The 24680-nt window shown below is 44.8% G+C and overlaps 1 protein-coding gene across 1 annotated transcript in view; it reads right to left on the bottom strand.

The window, feature by feature from the left end:
• gabrg1 (gamma-aminobutyric acid type A receptor subunit gamma1) overlaps nt 1–24680 on the bottom strand; it is a 261702-nt gene that overhangs the window by 116445 nt on the left and 120577 nt on the right. Inside the window, exon 3 of the mRNA XM_070863136.1 lies at nt 20846–20913. Coding sequence (XP_070719237.1) covers nt 20846–20913 — 68 coding nt within the window. The remainder of the gene's footprint in view (nt 1–20845; nt 20914–24680) is intronic.

The raw sequence follows: 24680 nt of genomic DNA, 5'->3' as shown, positions 1-24680 counted from the left end.
AGCATACCTAAACCAGCGGGGGACAGGCTCACCTGCATCATCTCATGCCCTTGGAGGTGATGGGGCTGGCCATTCTTGGCATAGCTGAGCCCGTGGCCAGCGGTAGGGCTGAAGGAATACAAAATGCCAGTACCTCATATGTTATCCCCCTTCTCGCACCCGACTTTCCCTCAGATTTGCAACCTGTACATGGTGTAAGCATGCATCTCTTGCTTCCCCCTCCTCCCCTGACCACAACCATACCTTTCTAGTATATTTGTAGTATATTTGGATTTCCAAAAGGCGATAAGGTGCCACATAAAAGGTTGCTACATGAAATAAGGGCTCTTGTAGCTGGTGGTAATATATTAGCATGGATAGAGGATTGGCTAACTAACAGAAAACAGAGTCAGGATAAATCGGTCAGTTTTAATTTGGCAAACTGTAACTAGAGGGGTGCCACAGGGATCAGGGCAGGGGCTTCAACTATTTACAATCTATATTAATGACTTGGATGAAGGGACCGAGTGCAATGTATCCAAATTTGCTGACGCTACAAAGCTAGGTGGGAAAGTATGCTGTGAGGAGAACACAAAGAGGCTGCAAAGGGATATAGACAGGTTAAGTTGGCAGATGGCGTATAATGCAGAGAAGTGTGAGCTTATTCACTTTGGTAGGAAGAATAGAAAAACAGAATATTTTTTAAAAGGTGAGAAACCATTTAATGTTGGTGTTCGGAGGCCGAGAAATTGGATGTCGGCAAAAACATAAAAATGGCCGCAGCACGACCGGCAAAGATTCATGCTGGTGGCTAAAGGATTTTAGTCCAACGCTAACTTGCAGTCGCAGCACTCTTCTAGTGGCATTAGTGGAGGCATCCGATCCGAAGTTCCCGTCCTGAAGAGGAGTTGTAGCTTCTTACAGCCTCTGGGCGCCAGGCTGTGGAATACGCAATGAATTATGAGCAATTAAACAGGTTATGAATTAAAGGGGCAATGCATTCAGAAGTAATAAAAATGAAGTAAAAAAATGTAGGGGGTGAAATTGCCCCTTCTGAAAATGCCCATTAGCGCCATCGGCCAGTGCTAACGAGATGATGTGCTTTGCGCCCGGGGCAGGCATTGGGAGCAACACGGCCGGAATTGCCCCCGGGATGCCAGCGGTGAAAATTGCCCCATTGTTGGTGCCCCGGGCGACGGTGCACATGGCGATGACATCATCACCATATGGGTTGACCTCTTATTGCCCCGCGCCAACCCCTTTGCACCCCGCGGGGGAATTTCCCCGTGGGTGCGCGATCGGCAATGGCGCTGCAGCTTCGCTTAAAGGGGAGGGCCTAGCACCGCAGCCACCGTATTACTTTAATTGTCGGCCAATTCTGGAATTGGCCCGACAATGGCTGCTGCTAGTTCGGCCAGGCTGCCAACAGGCATCCCTGCTCCCCCTCTTGGATGCCGGTACTCTGACCCAGCCAAAACCCTCCCTGGTAACCCAGTGGGTGCCACTGAAGTGAATGCTGCAGTCCCAGCAGCCTTCCCCTTTAAGACGCACTGACATAACCAGCTTGGCACTGATGTGCTGAATGTGAACACCGCGGGAACGCCCGGGTTACCGTTCTCACTGTTTCTTTTCATCCAAGTGCCGAATTGCCGGTGATTTAGCAGCCCATCTCACCAGGCGCCAAATTTCCGGCTAATTCAATGTGCCCTCCCCAATATCTCGCTGAGGGCAATTTGTTCTCCATAGTTTTCAGCCTTTACTGCTGTTCAATAAAAAATTAACATTAAAAAGAAGTCCTAAATGGGAGTCTCCAGTACTTAAAGCTGAATTCCTTTCCGAATCTCAAAAAATGGGAAAAGTGCTTTAACATGATCACAAATGGCTAAACAAGCCAGGGACGGGCATCCAGGTCTTGCACGCAGCACTCCAGCTTTGTGCAGGGGGTTCAACACTGCAAGAGAGGTCCTCTACCCACAGAGGCCAGGAGGCCCTCCAGAAAGAACGATGTGGGACTACATCACTGAAGCTGAGTCCATGAACAGATCAGCCATGATCTTATTGAATGGCGGAGCATGCTCGAGGGGCCATATGGCCTACTCCTGCTCCTATTTCTTATGTTCTTATGTTCTTATATGCCAGCAGTCTCACCACCACCACCTGGCTCCAGTGCCCAAAAAAGCTTCATGACCTCAGACTACTGGTCAAGGTCAGTGAATGCATCTTTAAAAGCCCTCTCCTACGAACTGTACTATTAGCTTCACACACTGCTCAATGCATGACTCCCCCCGCCTCCCAATCATTCACCTACCAACAATCCCTACCAATCACGAGGCACATCTCCCATTCCTAGCCTCACCTCAGCCCCTTGGAGGAGACGGTGCTGGCCATCCTTGGCAGGGGCACGTCTAAGCCCTTGGCGAGCGGCAGGGCAGAAAGCATACAAGATGCTGGTATCCTCATATGTTATCCTCATTCTCGCATGCACCTCTTGCTTTTCCACCGTCCCATCAGCATAAGTCCACCCTTGCGGTTTCCTCATTTCACACACCCAAGAAATGCAGCTTGCCCAGCCAATGGCTGGCTAAGTAGAGCAAGGGGACAGTGAAGAGGAAGAAGAAACACTGTCACTTGATTTGACACTCCCAACGACCAATTCCTCAAGGTAGAGCAGCAAGACCATTTGCAGTGTCCCCCACTGAAAGTCAGCAGCCTTCCACCAGCCATGCTGCAGTCACTGGGGTAGCACTGCATGACACCAGTTCGATAGGCAAAGGCACACACAAGACAGTCACTAGAGAATGCGTAAGGGTAATAAGTTGATTTCTTCATGTCTTATTAGATCGCTAGATGTATGAAGTTGGATTGGAAAGTTTGTTCTGTGGTGCCTTTTATTTCAGCATTATGGCCAAGAGGATGCTGTGATGGTCAGTAACAGAGGGAAGGTAAGATGTGGGACAAAAGTTGAAAGGGGATGTGGTCACTGGGACTGCAGGCAGATGATTCCACCCTAGATATCCCGTCTGCTCCCTCCTCTTCAGCTTCCTCCTCTTCTGTATCTTACTCTTCCCTCTGCGAGCGGATGCTGTAAATCTGAAATGACTGTAATATGCTGGAAATATTCAATTGGTCAGGCAGCATCTCGACACGAGACGTGAACTCTATTTCTCTCTCCAAGATGTTGCCTAACCTGCTGAGCATTTGCAGCATTTTCTCTCTGCTCAGAGGCCTTCCTTTATTATCCGAGGCCTTGCAAGCATTCAGCAGCATGCCCTCCACACTTAAAAAACTTTCAACATCTATTGCAGGAAGCCATTACTTCAGTAAATTAAAAAAAAACAGTCCAAAAGCTTAAATGCAAGCTTACCTGAAAGATGAATCTGTCTCTTTAAGAGGGGTTGACAGTGTCTCTATGAGTCTACTTGCATGCTGGGTTTTCCTGGCACACTTAGAACCCAGTGTTGGACCCAGCGCCAGGGTTGAAATTCACAATGGTGACATAATGTCGGCATTGCACAGCAAATTATGTCACCATTTCGTCATTTTTCTTTGCAGGGCGATACTTCTTAACAGCAGCGCAACCGGGCTTAAGAAAATGCTCAATTTTTGGTTATCTATAGCCTCAGCTAGCACCCAGAGGGGCCTGTAATGCAAGCGTTAGAGCTCACCAACCGAGCTCACAGCTTTTAACGCCCCGCCGGAAAATTCGTTAGAGGTTTAGCAGGGGCGTAAGCTGCTAGCGCCTGGCTGCTGACGCTCACTCCGATCATGACATCAGTCCTGGTGCAACACCCACGCTTGTGCCCTGCTCACTAAATTACGTACGGCTGCCTCATTAAGCGCCCGCCAATAACAACGTCTGAAAAAACAGTCGGTACAGCCTTCCACAGTCTTTAACTGTGGGCTACACAAAGGGATGAGGAAGTGCTTCCCTCGGTCACAGTCAATGCAATGTTTGCACAGAGCACGGTACGTGAGCCTCCGAGTTTGCAGCAGCAGACAGACATAACAGTACAGCTTGAAAACTAGTGATTTTGAAAACATTAATGGGTGCATTACTATGCCATACCTTTAAGAGTCGGCTTTTCCCGGGATCGCAATCGGAGATCGTGCATGTGCAATGGATCAGATAAATTTAGCGCCGGCATTTTCGTTGGCGCCCCCGCCCCCCAGGTCAAGTGTGTAATGGCTGATTTTGCGCAACCTTCAGCTCTTCGCCCAATCCTGACAAATTTCTCGGCAAGAGGCGCAAATGTTTCCAAGGCACTAAAATTACCACTCCGTCTGAGTTACCATCCCAATTGAGACGTGACCAAATCTCTCCCCCAGAGAGTTACAGCAAGTAATTAGGAAGGCAAATTGCACATTGGCCTTCATTGCAAGGAGGTTGAAGTACAAGAGGATCGAAGTCTTATTACAATTGTACAGGACTTTAGTGAGACCCCACACCTGGAGTTCCGTGCATAGTTTTGGTCTCCTTAGAGGTGGCGCAAAGAAGGTTCCTGGGATGAGAGGGTTGTCCAAATAAAAGTTACTGCAAAAGATAAAAGTTCACGGGGTTGGGGGTAATATATTACCATGGATAGAGGATTGACTAACTAACAGAGAACAGAGAGTCAGGATAAATGGTTCATTCTCTGGTTGGCAACCAGTAACTAGTGGGGTGTCACAGGGATCAGTGCTGGGACCCCCAACTATTTACAATCTATATTAACGACTTGGAAGAAGGGACTGAGCAAAAAATTGTAGCCAAGTTTGCTGACGATACAAAGATGGGAGGAAAAGCAATGTGTGAGGAAGACACAAATAATCTGCAAAAGGACATAGACAGGCTAAGTGAGTGGGCAAAAATTTGGCAGATGGAATATAATGTCGGAAAGTGTGAGGTCATGCATTTCGGCAGAAAGAATCAAAGAGCAAGTTATTATTTTAATGGAGAAAGATTGCAAAGTGCTGCAGTACAGCGGGACCTGAGGGTACTTGTGCATGAAACACAAAAGGATAGTATGCAGGTACAGCAAGTGATCAGGAAGGCCAATGGTATCTTGGCCTTTATTGCAAAGGGAATGGAGTATAAAAGAAGGAAAGTCCTGCTACAGCTATATAACGTATTGGTGAGGCCACACCTGGAATACTGTGTGCAGTTTTGGTTTCCATATTTATCAAATGATATACCGGTACTTGCTTTGGAGGCAGTTCAGAGAAGGTTCACGAGATTGATTCCAGGGATGAGGGGGTTGACTTATGAGGAAAGGTTGAGGAGGTTGGGCCTCTACTCATTGGAATTCAGAAGAATGAGAGGTGATCTTATCGAAATGTATAAGATTATGAGAGGGCTTGACAAGGTGGATGCAGAGAGGATATTTCCACTGATGGGGGAGACTATAACTAGAGGGAATGATCTTAGAATAAGGGGTCGCCCATTTAAACAGAGATGAGGAGAAATTTCTTCTCTCAGAGGGTTGTAAATCTGTGGAATTCGCTGCCTGAGAGAGCTGTGGAAGCTGGGACATTGAATAAATTTAAGACAGAAATAGACGGTTTCTTAAACAATAGGGGGATAAGGGGTTATGGGAAGCGGGCAGGGAAGTGGAGCTGAGTCCATGAGCAGATCAGCCATGATCTTATTGAATGGTGGAGCAGGCTTGAGGGGCCGTATGGCCTACTCCTGTTCTTATTTCTTATGTTCTTATGTCCTATGAGGAGCAATTGATCCTATTCAAACACAAGATTCTGATGGGGATTGTTAGGATACTGAGAGGTTGTTTTCTCTGGCTGGAGAATCGAGAACTAGGGGGCATAGTCTTAGGATGAGGGGTTGGCCATTTAAGATTGAGCTGAGGAATAATTTCTTCACGCAGAGGGTTGTGAATCTTTAGAATTCTCTACCACAAAGGGCTGTGGATGCTGAATCGTTGAATATATTCAAGGCTGAGATAGATAGATTTTTGGACTCTAGGGGAAAGCAAGGGATGTGGAGATCAGGCGAGACAATGGAGTTGAGGTTGAATAGCAGCAATGATTTAATTGAATGGCGGAGCAGGCCGTTTGGCCTTCTAATTCTTATGTTCTTATGCCTTTCTCATTTTAGACACCCAAGAAATGGAACCTGCCCAGCCACAAGAGGGAGAGGAGAGTGAAAAAGAAGAAGCAAAAGAAGAAACATTGCCACTCGAATTCACACTTCCAGCCAGTCGACCCAAACTGCTGTTGCCCATGCCGAGGTGGTGCAGTCCGAAGCCAAGCCAGCCTAGGCCCAGAGCTCCTCGAGGTCATACTGCAAGGCCATCTGCAGTCTCCCCCACTCAAAGTTAGCAGTCTTACTGCAACCACTGGGGTAGCACTGCGTAGAAGAACTATGATAGGTAAAAGCACACACAAGGCAGTCACTAAGGGAATGCACAAGAGTGATTCATTGATTTTTTGATGTAATATTGGATGCATATATGGATAAAGTTGGATTGGAAATTTTGCTTTGTGGTGGTTTTTATTTCAGCATTATGGCCAGGAGAACACCATGATAGTCAGCAACAGAGGGAAGGTAAGGTGGGCGACAAATGCTGAAAGGAGAATTGGGGTTGTGGTCACTGGTACCACAGGCAGAAAGGGGCTGGCTCGGTTGCCTTCTTTTTTCTACTTCCTCCTCCTCTATAATGTATGTATGCCTGGGTTTACCTGCCACCAGGGGGAGCGGCCGTTGGAGGTCAATGGACCACAGACACACATGTGCAGCCCTTGTATATAAAGAAAGCCTCCATGTTTAATCCTCACTTTGAGAGCTCATAAAGTAGAGTCAGGTCGCACCCACCTGATTGAGTTCACGGTACTAAGCCTATTGAGTTATTGCATACACAACATCCTCGTCCCTCTGCGAGTAACTTGTCCCCTTTGCTGCCTCTGCACCATCTTTATGTCATGCTGCAGCCTAAGGAAGACTGCAACTGGAGTCCACAAGATTGGTGTTCTCAGAAGCCTTCCTTTAAGAGCCAAAGCCTTGTGAATGCAAAGCAGCACTCCATGCACCCATTGTGCACTATATCAACTTTAAAAAAATGTGTTACACCACTACTCAAATAAACTGTGCAGGAATCTGTTATATATGTATAATTGAATTTACTCTGTACAGCCACCAGAGGGCTCATCCCCTGGAGTCCCAAGGGATCGCATAATCCCTTGGGGGCACAGGTATTTAAGAAGGCTTCACAGGTTGGAGAGGCACTCTGGAGACCTGCAATAAAAGACGAAGGTCACACTTTACTTTGAGCTCACAGTGTTCAGTATGACTTTCTCCATACACAACAACTGGTGACGAGATACAGATAGCAAACCCAAAGATGTAGAGAACAGTGGGCATCCTGGAGAAATTCTCGGAGGGAGATGATTGGGAAATTTTTGTGGAGCGACTTGACCAATACTTCGTGACCAATGAGCTAGATGGGGAAGAGATTGCTGCCAAACGAAGGACGATCCTCCTCACTGTCTGTGGGGCACCAACGTATGGCCTCATGAAGAATCTGCTCACTCCAGCGAAATCCAGAGAGAAATCGTACGACGATTTGTGCACACTGGTCCGAGAGCATTTGAACCCGTAGGAAAGCGTTCTGATGGCGAGGTACCGGTTCTACACCTACAAAAGGTCTGAAGGCCAGGAAGTGGCGAGTTATGTCACTGAGCTACGACGCCTTGCAGGACATTGCGAATTTGAAGGACATTTGGAGCACATGCTCAGAGATTTTTTTTGGACTTGGCATTGGCCACGAAACCATACTTCGCAAACTTTTGACTGTAGGGACCCCAACCTTGAGTAAGGCCATAGCGATAGTCCAGGCGTTCATTGCCACCAGTGACAATATGAAGCAAATCTCTCAGCACACAAGTGCTACTACAAGTACTGTGAACAAAGTGATGTTGTTTTCGAATCGTAACATACAGGGCAGGTTACACATACCTGTAGCTACACGTCCGCAGATGACTCAGAGTCCACCATTAAGGGTGATGAATGCAAGACCATTAACACCTTGTTGGCGCTGCGGGGGTGATCATCGTTTCCATTCATACCGATTCAAAGAGTACGTTTTCAAGGGCTGTGGAACAATGGGACACCTCCAATGAGTGTGCAGGCAAGCTGCAAAGCCTGTAAAACTTGCAAACCACAATGTTGCAGAGGAGGACATATCCACGGAAGATCACGATGAACCAGAGCCTCAGATCGAGGAGGCAGAGGTACATGGGGTGCACAAATTCACCACGAATTGTCCCCCGATAATGCTGAATATTGAACGAAATGGACTCCCAGTGTCAATGGAGCTGGGCACGGGCGCGAGCCAGTCCATCATGGGCAAAAAGACTTTCGAAAGGTTGTGGTGCAACAAGGCCTCAAGGCCAGTCTTAACACCAGTTCGCACGAAACTAAGAACTTACATGAAAGAACTGATTCCTGTAATCGGCAGTGCTATCGTAAAGGTCTCGTACGATGGAGCGGTGCACAAGCTACCACTCCGGGTGGTACCGGGCGATGGTCCCACGCTGCTCGGCAGGAGCTGGCTGGGAAAGATACGCTGGAACTGGGACGACGTCCGAGCGCTATCGCCTGCTGATCACACTTCGTGTGCCCAGGTCTGAAAGAAATTTCCTTCATGCTTCGAACCAGGCATCTTGAAATTCCAAGGAGCAAAAGTGCAGATCCACCTAATTCCGGGGGCGCGACCCATCCATCACAAGGCAAGAGCAGTACCGTACATGATGAGAGAAAGGGTAGAGATCGAGCTAGCTGCAACGAGAGGGTATCATTTCACCGATCGAGTTCAACGAGTGGGCCAGTCCTACCAACCCAGTCCTCAAGGGAGACGGCACCGTCAGAATCTGTGGCGATTACAAAGCAACTATCAATCATTTCTCCCTGCAGGACGAATACCCACTACCAAAGGCCGAAAACCTTTTTGCACGCTGGCAGGAGGAAAGACATTCACAAAGCTGAATCTGACTTCAGCCTATATGACGCAGGAACTGGAAGAAGGCCCTCACCTGCATCAACACGCACAAAGGTCTTTTTGTTTATAACAGATGCCAGTTTGGAATCCGATTGGTGGCGGCGATATTACAAAGAAACATGGAAAGCTTACTGAAGTCGGTCCTGCACACCGTGGTCTTCCAGGACGACATCTTGGTCACAGCTCGGAACACAGTCGAGCATCTGCAGAACCTGGAGGAGGTTCTTAGTCGACTCAACCACGTGGGGCTCAGGTTAAAATACTCGAAGCCCGTTTTTCTGGTGCCTGAAGTGGAGTTCCTAGATCGGAAGATTGCGGCGGACGGCATCAGGCCCACCAACGCGAAGACGGAGGCAATCGAAAATGCACCGAGGCCACAGAACGTGACGGAGTTGCGGTCGTTTCTGGGACTCCTGAACTACTTTTGTAACTTCTTACCGGGTCTCAGCACACTGTTAGAATCACTGCATGTCTTACTACAAAAAGGGGATGAATGGGTTTGGGGCAAAAGCCAAGAAAATGCCTTTGTAAAAGTGAGAAAATTGTTATGCTCAAACAAATTGCTTGTGTTGTATGATCCATGTAAGCGTTTGGTACTCGCATGTGATGCGTCGTCATATGGTGTCGGGTGTGTATTGCAACAAGCTAATGATTTCGGGAAACTGCAACCGGTTGTTTATGCATCCAGGAGTCTGTCTAAGCCTGAGAGAGCCTACAGCATGATTGAGAAAGAAGCGTTAGCGTGTGTCGATGGGGTAAAGAAAATGCATCAATACCTGTTTGGGCTAAAATTCGAATCGGAAACTGACCAGAAGCCACATATATCCCTGTTCTCCAAGAGTAAAGGGATAAATACCAACGCATCGGCCCGCATCCACAGATGGGCGCTCATGTTGTCCACATATAACTATGCCATCCGCCATAGGCCAGCACAGAAAACTGCGCCGATGCTCTCAGTAGGCTGCCACTGCTCACCACGGGGGTGGAAATGGTGCAGCCCGCAGATCTAGCCATGGTTATGGAAGGATTTGCGAGTGAGCAATCACCCGTCACTGCCCGGCAGATCAAAACCTGAACAAGCCAGGACCCCTTATTATCTCTCGTCAAAAGCTGTGTGCTTCATGGGAGCTGGTCCAGTGTCCCAGTTGAAATGCAGGAAGAGATAAAGCCATTCCAGTGGCGCAAAGGTGAAATGTCTATACAGGCAGACTGCCTTCTGTGGGGCAATCGAGTAGTGGTCCCTAAGAAGGGCAGAGACACCTTCATCAGTGACCTCCACAGTAGCCACCCAGACATTATAATGATGAAAGCGAAAGCCAGATCCCACATGTGGTGGCCCAGTATTGATGCAGACTTAGAGTCCTGCGTTCACAGATGTAATACATGCTCGCAGTTAATCAATGTACCCAGGGAGGCACCGCTAAGTTTATGGTCTTGGCCCTCCAAACCGTGGTGTAGGGTACACGCCGACTATGCAGGTCCGTTCTTGGGTAAAATATTCCTTGTGGTTGTAGACGCATTCTCCAAGTGGATTGAATGTGAGATAATGTTGGCTAGCACGTCCGCTGCCACTGCTGAAAGCCTGCGGGCCATGTTTGCCACACACGGCCTACCCGATGTCCTGGTGAGCGACAACGGGCCATGTTTTACCACTGCTGAGTTCAAAGAATTCATGATCCGTAACGGGATCAAACATGTCACATCTGCACCGTTTAAACCAGCGTCCAATGGTCAGGCAGAGAGAGCAGTGCAAACCATCAAGCAAGGCTTGAAGAAGGTAACTGAAGGCTCACTTATCCCAAGTCCTGCTTAGCTACCGCACGAGACCCCACTCACTCACTGGGACCCCACCTGCTGAACTACTCATGAAAAGAGCACTTAAGACAAGGCTCTCGTTAGTTCACCCTGATCTACATGAACAGGTAGAGAGCAGGTGGCTTCAACAAAGTGCATACCATGATAGCGCAAATGTGTCACGCGAGATTGAAATCAATGATCCTGTATTTGTTTTAAATTATGGACAAGGTCCTAAGTGGCTTCCCGGCACAGTCGTGGCCAAAGAGGGGAGCAGGGTGTTTCGGGTCAAACTTTCAAATGGACTCATTCACCGGAAACACTTGGACCAAATCAACTCAGATTCATGGACTATCCTGAGCAACCCACCTTGGACCCTACCTTTTTTGATCCCCCAACATACACACCAGTGGCAACCGGCACCACTGTTGACCAGGAAGTGGAATCCATCATTCACAGCAGCCCAGCAGGGCCCAACACACCAGGCAGCCCAGCAAGGCCAGCTGCACAGCAGCCCAGCGAAGGCCCAACAAATGATCCAACAATACCAGCTTTCACACCAAGACGGTCAACCAGGGCAAGAAGGGCCCCAGATCGACTCATATTGTAAATAGTTACACTATTGACTTTCCGGGGCGAGTGTTGTTATATATGTTTACTTGTATTTACTCTTTACAGCCACCAGAGGGCTCATCCACTGGAGTCCCAAGGGATCCCATAAACCCTTGGGAGCACAGGTATTTAAGGAGGCTTCACAGGTTGGAGACCTGCAATAAAAGACTACGGTCACACTTTACTTTGAGCTCACAGTGTTCAGTATGACTCCTTCTCCAAACACAACAGAACCAGTACAAAAGCAAAAAGTAACTTACCTCAAAATTGCATGTGTCCCTTTAAGTAGTGCTGGTGGTGGGTCCATCATGCAGCTGAATGCATGTTCAGATGTGTGTGCTTTGGAGAGGGCATAAAGTCGAGTGGCAGGTCGTGCTTCAAATCAGCTTTGCGCGCTGGTTGACGTCACGATCTGCCTCATTACCTTTCTTCTATTCAACACAGGAAATAGCCTGTCCAAAATGGCCGTCGCTGCAAACTCTACCCGAAGTGGGCGGAAGCGAGGTGGCCGCCATTGTTCACCAAAATCAGTCTTAACAGCCAGCACTAAAGTGCCGAATTTCACGGGCAAGTATTTTTATATCTTACGATCTGTCATTCTTTCACTGTGCATAAAATAAAGTGCAATTGTCCAAACCTAAGTCTGACACAACACCTGCAGCTTTCTACAACAAGAATAAAGCAAACCGCAGTTCTGTGATTGCAAAAATCTTACTAACAATAACTTATACTTGTATAGTGTCTTTAATATAGAATACTCTTCAAAGGTGCTTGAAAGTCTGATCTATGTCCAGCAGAAAAATGATAGTATCGAATTGTAAATCACATTGGAAGAACTGGCCACTGAGTTTCTCTCACACCTATTTTCCTGCCTTCGGTAGTTAATTGCTGCTCGATGCTCAAGTTTACATGGTTGAGTATATGATGTTATAGGGCTTCAGATGCTATCTTAATGGTTTGAGCTATGGCCAAGTGGCTGACTCCTAAGGAGTTTAAAAGGTCCCTGCAGCATAAAAGTTGATGGCAATGGTGACACTCACTGCCACTGGTACTGCAGTGCCGATGATATCCCTGCAGCTCCTCTTCTATCAGATGGCACACCTTACCGCTTCAATCTACAGTCTCACGTTCTATGTTTGCATACCTGTCAATAGTTTCTATATCTTTTTTCTGCCGGAGAAAACTCATTTGTGCTATTCACTTCAGTCCCTGATGTGTGATACTTCAAAACTTTAGTCTTTGTTGAGCTCAATATTGCAGGTTTAGAGGTGTCATATTTGACCCTGAAATGAGCTTCCGGCCAGTTATCCGCACCATAACCGAAACCGCCTATTTCCATCTCAGTAACATTGCCCGCCTCCGCCCTGCCTCATCCCTTCTGCTGCTGAAACCCTCATCCATGCCTGTGTTACCTCTAGACTTGACTACTCCAACACACTCCTGGCTGGCCTCCCACATTCTACACAACGTAAACTTGAGGTCATCCAAAACTCGGCAGCCGTGTCCTAACTCACACCAAGTCACGGTCATCCATCACCCTGTGCTCGCTGACCTACATTGACTCCCGGTTAAGCAACGCCTCGATTTCAAAATTCTCATCCTTATTTACAAATCCCTCCATGGCCTCACTCCTCCCTATCTCTGTAATCTCCTTCAGCCTCACAACCCCACGAGATGTCTGCACTCCTCAAATTCTGCCCTCTTGAGCATCCTTGATTATAACTGCTCAACTATCGGTGGCTGTGCCTTCAGCTGCTTGGGCCCGAAGCTCTGGAACTCCATCCCTAAACCTCTCCACCTCTTTTTCCTCCTTTAAGATGCTTGTCAAACCTATCTCTGTAACTAAACTTTTAATCATCTGGCATAATTTCTTTTTACGTGGCTCCGTGTCAAATTTATCTGTTTTGTCTTATAACACTGCTATGAAGCGCCTTGGGACATTTTATTACGTTAAAGGCGCAACATAAATAACATTTGTTGTTGTTGTCTATCTCGAGTTAAACACGCATTGTTCCATTTTCTCCCAACTTGTCCATTTCTGCATCAGTTTATCCTGTTTCATTTTAACAAGACTTAACAAGTGAAAATCTGTTGTTTTCTCATCACCTTAGAAACATAGAAACATAGAAAATAGGTGCAGGAGTAGGCCATTCGGCCCTTCTAGCCTGCACTGCCATTCAATGAGTTCATGGCTGAACATTCAACTTCAGTACCCCATTCCTGCTTTCTCGCCATACCCCTTGATCTCCCTAGTAGTAAGGACCTCATCTAACTCCTTTTTGAATATATTTAGTGAATTGGCCTCAACAACTTTCTGTGGTAGAGAATTCCACAGGTTCACCACTCTCTGGGTGAAGAAGTTCCTCCGCATCTCGGTCCTAAATGGCTTACCCCTTATCCTTAGACTGTGACCTCTGGTTCTGGACTTCCCCAACATTGAGAACATTCTTCCTGCATCTAACCTGTCTAAGCCCGTCAGAATTTTAAACGTTTCTATGAGGTCCCCTCTCATTCTTCTGAACTCCAGTGAATACAAGCCCAGTTGATCCAGTCTTTCTTGATAGGTCAGTCCCGCCATCCCGGGAATCAGTCTGGTGAACCTTCGCTGCACTCCCTCAATAGCAAGAATGTCCTTCCTCAGGTTAGGAGACCAAAACTGTACACAATACTCCAGGTGTGGCCTCACCAATGCCCTGTACAACTGTAGCAACACCTCCCTGCCCCTGTACTCAAATCCCCTTGCTATGAAGGCCAACATGCCATTTGCTTTCTTAACCGCCTGCTGCACCTGCATGCCAACCTTCAATGACTGATGTACCATGACACCCAGGTCTCTTTGCACCTCCCCTTTTCCTAATCTGTCACCATTCAGATAATAGTCTGTCTCTCTGTTTTTACCACCAAAGTGGATAACCTCACATTTATCCACATTATACTTCATCTGCCATGCATTTGCCCACTCACCTAACCTATCCAAGTCGCTCTGCAGCCTCACAGCATCCTCCTCGCAGCTCACACTGCCACCCAACTTAGTGTCATCCGCAAATTTGGAGATACTACATTTAATCCCCTCATCTAAATCATTAATGTACAGTGTAAACAGCTGGGGCCCCAGCACAGAACCTTGCGGTACCCCACTAGTCACTGCCTGCCATTCTGAAAAGTACCCATTTACTCCTACTCTTTGCTTCCTGTCTGATAACCAGTTCTCAATCCATGTCAGTACACTACCCCCAATCCCATGTGCTCTAACTTTGCACATCAATCTCTTGTGTGGGACCTTGTCGAACGCCTTCTTAAAGTCCAAATATACCACATCAACTGGTTCTCCCTTATCCACTCTACTGGAAACATCCTCAAAAAATTCCAGAAGATTTGTCAAGCATGATTTCCCTTTCACAAATCCATGCTGACTTGGACCTATCATGTCACCTCTTTCCAAATGCACTGCTATGACATCCTTAATAATTGATTCCATCATTTTACCCACTACCGATGTCAGGCTGACCGGTCTATAATTCCCTGTTTTCTCTCTCCCTCCTTTTTTAAAAAGTGGGGTTACATTGGCTACCCTCCACTCCATAGGAACTGATCCAGAGTCAATGGAATGTTGGAAAATGACTGTCAACGCATCCACTATTTCCAAGGCCACCTCCTTAAGTACTCTGGGATGCAGTCCATCAGGCCCTGGGGATTTATCGGCCTTCAATCCCATCAATTTCCCCAACACAATTTCCCGGCTAATAAGGATTTCCCTCAGTTCCTCCTCCTTACTAGACCCCCCGACCCCTTTTATAACCGGAAGGTTGTTCGTGTCCTCCTTCGTGAATACCGAACCAAAGTACTTGTTCAATTGGTCCGCCATTTCTTTGTTCCCCGTTATGACTTCCCCTGATTCTGACTGCAGGGGACCTACGTTTGTCTTTACTAACCTTTTTCTCTTTACATATCTATAGAAACTTTTGCAATCCATCTTAATGTTCCCTGCAAGCTTCTTCTCATACTCCATTTTCCCTGCCCTAATCAAACCCTTTGTCCTCCTCTGCTGAGTTCTAAATTTCTCCCAGTCCCCAGGTTCGCTGCTATTTCTGGCCAATTTGTATGCCACTTCCTTGGCTTTAATACTATCCCTGATTTCCCTTGATAGCCACGGTTGAGCCACCTTCCCTTTTTTATTTTTATGCCAGACAGGAATGTACAATTGTTGTAGTTCATCCATGCGGTCTCTAAATGTCTGCCATTGCCCATCCACAGTCAACCCCTTAAGTATCATTCGCCAATCCATCCCAGCCAATTCACGCCTCATACCTTCAAAGTTAGCCTTCTTTAAGTTCTGGACCATGGTCTCTGAATTAACTGTTTCATTCTCCATCACTTGCCCAAGTAACACACTTAGTAGAGTGCACAACTATACAGATGATTTTCCTGGATATGGTGGCGGGGGGAAGGGGGTGCGTGGATGGTGGGTGTCAGTGGAGAGTTTCAAATAGCTTGTGGATTTGTTTTGAGATTTTCTAATATATTCCAATTCATTCTCATTGTCCTCTCATTAGATATTGTAAAGAAAAAAGTATTATCAATTTGATCCAGTGTCAGAGTTACTGTTTTATGCCAATAAAATGCAGTCCATCTCCTTCTTGCACATTACAATTATTCAGCTAATATCTCACAATTATACTGTGCACAAGAAAATCTTGACAAGTCAGTTTCAAAATTGAGATGGGTATCAATAGATAGCATTATGAAGCTGAAAGCGAACAACCCTCTGAATATGACAATAGCAGACTTACCTTCATCCTTAATGGAATTCTAAGAATGACACTCCTGAGCAGCAACAAAAATAGTTACTGTCAGTGGTCATTCTAGCTACTCTATAGTGATGTTCTCGGGCTTTGTCTAGAGCGGCCTCACACGCACGAGTGGAAAAATAATGACATTATTCTTTAAACTGTCCTATTTTCCACTGATGGGAGTGAGCCTGTCACTGAGTGTTGTACCTGTCAAAATTCTTCCAACAAACTGATCATATGTTCAATTCCATTAGATGAAAATGATCTAGTTTACTTCCCTGAAAAAAGTTAGAACAATTGTTGGTGATTACAATATCATAACAGCTTTACGATTATAGTAAATTTTAAGTTCTTGTCATTCTCTGCAGTTGTCCAATCATTACCAAACCAGATTTTGGATTATATCACATATGCTCTTGCTGTAATTATGAAGCAATATAGAGAAAACAGAATTCTATTTAAATGAATTTCCCTTTGCAGAAATGTTCAAAATTTTAATCTACTGTAGATATAAAATGGCCACTAACTTTATAAGTTTGTCAACAAAGAATCACTATAATTGCAGGGAACGCTTGCAAAACCGAAGCTTACATTTCACTAGTTCAACTCCATTTGGTTGGCCAAATCAAAATAACCACAGTTCTGATAAACTAGATTTTTTAGATGGGCAGCTTAACCAAGGAGAAAAGTTGAATTTTGCAGTAGAGTTTGGCCTTTGGAAAGAAGCAAATCTAAGGCAGACTGTGAAGTTTAAATATTTACCCTCAGCAACAGCAATTTGAATGGTATTTCATTTTTATTTTCCAAACAAAATATTTTAGCACACCTACATGAAGAAATCCCAAGATAAGGGGAATGAGAACGAATGACACGCAATGAAATTCAATCCAATATCCTTGTACATTTGTGTGGAGGCTACTTTTTTTTTTAATGAACTCCTGCATTCTGATTGATTATCAAGATAATGAAACAGTGAAGATTAGATAGCTGGGGTGTCAACCATAAAAAAGGTTTTCACTGCTGGTTTGGGTACCGACTCAACATTTTAAAGCCCATCAGAATTCCACAAGTCAACTGACTTTAAATTTGGCCCTTCTAGAGTTAATCAATCAGCAAAAAGCAAACCTACAGATAAAGAGGCCTTTCCTCAATAAACTGTGTTTATGTGTATCTCCTGTCTATAATCACATGAGCAAACTCGAATGGCTGGAGAGATTGCTAGTGTCAACCGGTGATAATACAAGTTTAGAATTTTCCCCAACCCTTCAGTATCTGTGATAGGAAGCTATTCCTTGGGGCATGGGGAACATATTAATCAATCAGATTGAGGATAGGTAAGATAATTAAGAGCCCACAAACCAACTTACATAGAAACATAGAAACATAGAAAATAGGTGCAGGAGTAGGCCATTCGGCCCTTCGAGCCTGCACCACCATTCAATGAGTTCATGGCTGAACATGCAACCTCAGTACCCCATTCCTGCTTTCTCGCCATACCCCTTGATCCCCCTAGTAGTAAGGACTATATCGAACTCCTTTTTGAATATACTCAAGTGGGACTTCAACCCACAACTTTCTGACTTAGAGATGTGAGAGCTACAAACTGAGCCAAGGCTGACACTACCAAGTCCTACTGTGATTGAGGTACTCCCAAGAAAGCTTCTAACATTATGGCGAGTCGGGCGTGGTGGTGCTTTCCGAACGGCAGTCCAAGCTTCCTTTGAGAAGAGGAGCCTCTGCCTCTAATGTTGGTCAAAGTGTGGTACGTGCACATCTGTCTGTAGCTGGGCACAGGGCACCTCTCGTAGTGCCAGCTGTTCCTGGCATCTCTCAACTGGCCGTCCAACAGCTCAGGCAGGGTCGCCACTGGGGTCACGGCAACAGATAATCTTGAGTATTTACATCAATTAAATGGAGGCTAGATGATCATTAAGGATCCACAGAACAAATTTCATCTGCATACTGAAAAAGGAGTCAAGACCAGATCAAAGGGGGTCGTTCAGCCCAACTGCCTGCCTCTCTTCCGCGGTTATATCTGAGCCAGGGTGTCTCTGGAGATGGAGCACGTGGTGTCCACCGGTATGCTCACGGCCTTCCGCGAGAGGTGGGCGCTGGAGGGACTGGAGTGCATCATCACCCCCGGCAACCAAATTTAAATTTGATGACCTTTGTTCAAAATTTTAATTTGTTTATTGTTCCGGTTTTAGTGTTCCCCCACCGTCCTGTCCCCCGCTTTTAGCCAGGAGGCACTTGTATAAATTGTGCTTTAGTGCCCCCAAAAAACACCAAAAAAAACAAAACAAAAAAATACACAAGGGGACATTTGTTTTCGGTGTGTCTCCACCCCTCTCCCCCTTTAATCAGGGGTAACTTGATTTAATTGTTTAATTGTCTTCAACCAAAAAAAGACCAGATCAAAGGGGGTCATTCAGCCCGACTGCCTGCCTCGCTTCCGCAGTTACATCCGAGCCAGGGTGTCCCTGGAGATTTTAATTTGATTTTATTGTCTAAAGTTTAATTTGATTAATTTGCCAGTTTTAGTGACCCCACCCCCTTTTAGCCAGGGGGCACTTGTACAGTTTTTGTTTTTAGTGCTCAAGACCAGATCAAAGGGGGTCGTTCAGCTTGACTGCCTGTCTCTCTTCCGCAGTTACGTTTGAGCCAGGGTGTCCCTGGAGATGGAGCATGCGATGTCCACCGGTACACTCGCAGCCTTCTGTGAGAGGTGGGCATCGGAGGGACTGGAGTGCATCATCACCAAATTTAAATTTGATATGTTTTACGTCCAAAGTTTAATTTGTTTAATGTGTCGGTTTTAGTGCCCCTTTAATAAGGGGGCAATTGATTTACATTTGCTTTCACAGGTGAAAAAAAGGGAAAAAAAAGACCAGATCAAAGGGGGTCGTTCAGCCCGACTGCCTGCCTCTCTTCCACGATTATATCCGAGCCAGGGTGTCCCCGGAGATGGAGCAAGAGGTGTCCACCGGTACACCTGTGGCCTTCCGTGAGAGGTGGGCGCCGGAGGGACTGGAGTGCATCATCACCCCCGACAACCAAATTTTAATTTGATTTAAGGTTTCGTTAAAGTTTAAAATTATTAATTTGTGGATTCTAGTGCCCTTGTCAAAAGGGGGCATTTGATTTAAGTTTTAACAAAAATAGCTGTGAGTGGCTTACCCAGTCACATGATGCAATAAAACCCCAATTTCAAAAAAAAGGCCAGATCAAAGTGTGACCTTTCCATAATTATTAATTACATTTTGTTTACATTATCAACAGTAGACAATATAGGACTATGTGAGACACTTTGTCCATTAGATTAGGAGAAAATATATAAATGCCCATTTGTCTCTACTGCATGCTAGGAATAAAGGTTACATATGGATCCCAGTGCCGACTGTGACCATTGGATGACCAATAGCAATAGAGAAGAACACTCCCGGAAGTGTGAATTTTAGGTTAAGGTTTAGAGCATCTGATCTGCAAACTTAACAAGGCAAGAAATGAGGAAGAGGTTCAAATGCTAAAACCATTCTGTGCAAGTTAAAATGGTTGCAATTTTTATCAATGTTCGTTATCACAAATTAACTGTCTCTACAAGGCTATATAATGGATGATGATGAGGAGAACATATGATAATGACTGCCATTTTACTTGAATGTGATATCTATATTTCAAACAAATGGATTATTACCATGAGACTACCTGCTCTTTCTCACTGAACTATCAGTGATTGGACAGACAGATTTCCACCAGGATACTCACAGCACAATCAAGAATCAGATGTCACCCATTCCAATTAAATCAACAGCTAACAAGTAATCAACTTTAAACATATTTAAAAATAATAATTGAAGCAAATATATTTGAACTGGCTTTTCATTGACAGCTTGCAGCCCCATATCTACTATGATGGGGAGGGGGAAAACTTGTAGCACAACAAAGAAGTATGCAGATGCAGTAAGTCTTTGGATCTCCATGCATGGGCACTTTTAAAGGACCTGGCCAACCCATGTCCAAAGTGTCAAAACTATAGCCCAGTTCAGATATTGAAGGATTTGATTGGAACAGGCCCAAACCAGGTAAACAAAAGATCAGAATTTGGATTACTAAAAGTCCCTAACTTTCATTATTATTTATTTCAGCATGATCATTTGGAAACAGGATGGAAGATTGGAAAAAGAGAAGAATTTTTTTCTGGGAGTTCTGCCTGTCTTCCGCCGAGGTTATGACAGGAGTCCAAAAGAACTCCAGTGGAATTTCAGGGCCCATATTAATCGTGAGCACCAAATAATTTGAACCTGCACTTCAAGCTGGTAAATAAATAGTGCAAAAAGGCTCTGACCTGCACTACCAAAACCTATGTGAAAATGGGACTTTGATACTGTTCACTCCATTTTTTTTGTTGAAAAATTAAAAATTCTTTGTACTTGCCTTGTAAAAAGTAATTGGCATTTCTGAAAAACAAACATTTATCATGAAGTGCAAAGGAAACAAATTTCAAGAAATATCTCTTTCTTACTCACTGATATAACAGAGGCCACTGCAGAATGAACTCAACATTAAGCAAAAATACAACCAAAAACAACTTATAAAGAATTGACAATTAAACAATAAAGCAAGTACAAAAGTAAACTGATTAACAATGAAAAACACATAATTCGCACAGAATTATTGACTTACCATATTAATCGCATCAACTGGTCCAATGCTGTTCACATAGATGTCACTCTCAATCATTGTTGGCCTCACTGCAAATTTACCACATTTCAAGTTGTAACCATAGCACAAAGATAACACATCATTTATTTATAAAGCTTTGTATCTGCTATAACAGTCTATCTGTTAATTTTAGCAAGCAAAAACTCCTTTTGATGTAATACTATGCCATGCAGAAGAACATAAGAAATAGGAGCAGGAGTAGGCCATTTGGCCACTCGAGCCTGCTCCGCCATTTAATAAGATCATGGCTGATCTGATCATGGACTCAGCTCCACTTCCTTGCATGCTCCCCATAACCCTTTATTCCCTTATCGCTTAAAAATCTGTCTATCTCCACCTTAAATATATTCAATGACCCAGCCGCCACAGCTCTCTGGGGCAGAGAATTCCACAGATTTACAACCCTCTGAGAGAAGAAATTCCTCCTCGTCTCATTTTTAAATGGGCGACCCCTTATTCTAAGACTATTCCCGCTAGATCTAGTTTCCCCAATGAGTGGAAATAATCTCACTGCATCCACCTTGTCAAGCCCCCTCATTATCTTATATGTTTCGATAAGGTCACCTCTCATTCTTCTGAACTCCAATGAGTATAGACCCAACCTACTCAACCTATCTTCATAAGTCAACCTTCTCATCCCCGGAATCAACCTAGTGAACCTTCTCTGAACAGCCTCCAATACAAGTATATCCTTTCTTAAATACGGAGACCAAAACTGTCCGCAGTACTCTAGGTGTGGCCTCACCAATATCCTGTGCAGTTATAGCAGAACTTCTCTGCTCTTATACGCTATCCCCCTTGCAATAAAGGCCAACATTCCATTTGCCTTCCTGATTATTGTTGTACCTGCATACTAACTTTTTGTGTTTCATGCACAAGGACCCCCAGGTCCCTCTGTAATGCAACATTTTGCAATTTTTCTCCATTTAAAGAATAATTTGCTTTTCTATTCTTTCTGCCAAAGTGGATAACCTCACATTTTGCCACGTTATACTCCATCTGCCAAATTTTTGCCCACTCACCTAGCCTGTCTATATCCCTTTGAGGATTTTCCGTATCCTCCTCACAACTTGCTTTCCCACCCATCTTTGTATCATCAGCAACCTTGGCTAAATTACACTTAGGACCTTCATCCAAGTCATTAATATAGATTGTAAATAGTTGAGGCCCCAACACCGATCCCTGCGGCACCCCGCTAGTTACTGTTTGCCAACCGGAAATGACCCATTTATCCCGACTCTCTGTTTTCTGTTAGTTAGCCAATCCTCTATCTATGCTAATATATTACCCCCAACCCCGTTAACTTTTATCTTGTGCAGTAAGCTTTTATGTGGTAACTTATTGAATGCTTTCTGGAAATCCAAATTCACCACATCCACTGGTACCCCCTGATCCACCTTGCTCGTTACATCCGCAAAGAATTCCAGCAAATTTGTCAAACATGATTTCCCTTTCATAAAGCCATGCTGACTCTGCTTGATTGAACTATGCTTTTCCAAATGTCCTGTTACTGCTTCCTTAATAAGTAATCCTGTCTGCTTTATTTAGCAGTTTCACAAATAAACATTGGCATGGATTTTGCAGTCAGCAGCGTAATTAAGGATTATGTAATTAAGGATTATGCTGCTGGCATCTGAACTGAATGCGCACTTACCTGTTGCGAGGCCCCAAACAAAAAGTTCCTCTCAGACCCTGCAGAGTAGAGGGCAGCATAGTGGCCCACGGATCCCAGGGGCACACCATGTGTGGAAGCGTTCCTGGGATCAGGTGAGCCAGAGCTCCAATCAGATTGTACACCTTCCAGGTTCAGCCCGACTGCCTACCTTTCTTCCACGGTAACATCCGAGCCAGGGTGTCGCTGGAGGTGGAGCACGCGGTGTCCACCGGTACGCTCGCGGCCTTCCGCGAGAGGTGGGCGCCGGAGGGACTGGAGTGCATCATTTGAACAGGGAATAGAATTTTAATTTGATTTGGTTTGACAAAGGTTCCCTTTATGTTCAATTGTTAATTTGTGTTTTGTGTTTTGTGCCCTCAAACCCACCCCACCCCTCAAAAAAAGACAAGGGGCACTAGAATGAAAGTTTCTGGAGTGTGATCCCCCCCCGCCCCTGCTTTAATCAGGGGGAACTTGATTATTGTTTCTACAAGAAGAGTTGTACATCTTCCAGTGACTCAGATGGAGTGGCTTTGGAGAAATGCCAGGGAGCAAGTCACTTGTCTACCCTTTTGGCTGTAGATAGTTCATGGCCAGCTGGTTCCAGTTCGCAATAAAACAATTAAAGTAAGTTTGCTGTGGAGCATTCACAATAAAGCAATTCATATAATGCAATAATATTCATTGCTGAACTGATTTTTTTCCAAATCCTGTTTAAGTGTCAAAGTGTACAGACAGCTAATTACCATTAAAGGAAAGGATTTTCACCAAAATGAAGATTTTTTCATCCACTTGCAGTCTACAAGCAGGCTGCTACGCCTGTTTCCACCAGCCATAACATTTCTCAGCCTCAATACTGGCCAATTGATCGGCAATTAGCCCAACTCTGCGCCAGCAATTAACATTTCCATGTCGGTGCACATTTGGGAAATCGCAAACTTACTGTCGATTTCAAAGGCGGTATGATGGCGTACCGTGAGTAAGCTGTTATACCAACTGCACAATCCAGGCCATTACATTTATTCTCATTTATAATTACAGTTTGGACACCAAAAAGCAGTTTGTTTTGTTTTCAACTGAAGTTACAGGTATGATGGAGCAGTTAAAAATGTATGATAACAATAGGATTTCTTTAATTGTCTTTAGATATTTATCCCTAAATTGGTGGTTATAATTGGAACTTTTAATATTACAATTATGCTTAAGATGTTAAAATGTTCCCTTTAACATTGAAAACATTCCGCTTTGAAGTTTTATAGGTGGGGAAGAGCATAAGGAAATCCAAATAGAGAAAAGTACATTTAATCCAATAGAAATTCTCGACTATCTACAGGTCTGGCAATGGCGACACCTTTTTATCCACATACACTAATTTATGTAGAAAACATCTCAATACACTCACACAATACAGCTAAATGTACTTTGCATATGTATATTTAATTAACAAATGTCTACCATCATTCAGTAACCAAGGAAGTAAAGCACTCCCAACAATCAAAAGCATTCACACACTCTGCTTTTCATCTTACCATTTTACCAATAAACGAACAGAAAGGTTAAAGTGCACATGCATATGCCGTGCAATATGAGTATTGAGATCACATCCCCAAGAATAGTGTCTTTTACCTATTTTTTATTTACTGATCAGAAATACACTCATCCACATCCTAATATATTGATCAACACTGTTTCAAATGTAAGCCCCCTGAGCTCCAGGTCACAGGGCTCCTCTATACCTGTGGAAAGATGTAAGCTGATCCCCCAGTTAGCAGATTCAAGCTCATCTTCTGCCTCCAGCAGGTGCTTGTGTTCGCTTGTGCTCTGTGCTTCACTCACCCTGCTGTACTGTCTAATCCTCTGGGGTGGATGTACCTGTGCTGGCGCATGTTGCAGGTGGAGTAAGTGTTATTTTAACTTTAATTTGCCAACCGAAAATCACGTAATAGTAAATCGGCAGCCCATTTTACACCTCACCTGACTGATGGGAAATAAAATCATGCAAGGTGTAAAACTGGCTGCTAATTTGTTATCACCTGTTTTTTGCCCAGCAATAAATGTTAACATGACCCCCACTTAAGGTACTGGCTTTGTAGGTGCCATTCAGACCTGTGACTTGTTCTTCAGGATGCCAATAGAAACTGA

This window comes from Pristiophorus japonicus, chromosome 2, assembly GCF_044704955.1.
Source record: "Pristiophorus japonicus isolate sPriJap1 chromosome 2, sPriJap1.hap1, whole genome shotgun sequence".
Classification (NCBI taxonomy): Eukaryota; Metazoa; Chordata; class Chondrichthyes; family Pristiophoridae; genus Pristiophorus; species Pristiophorus japonicus.
This window is presented reverse-complemented; position numbering and strand designations above follow the sequence as displayed.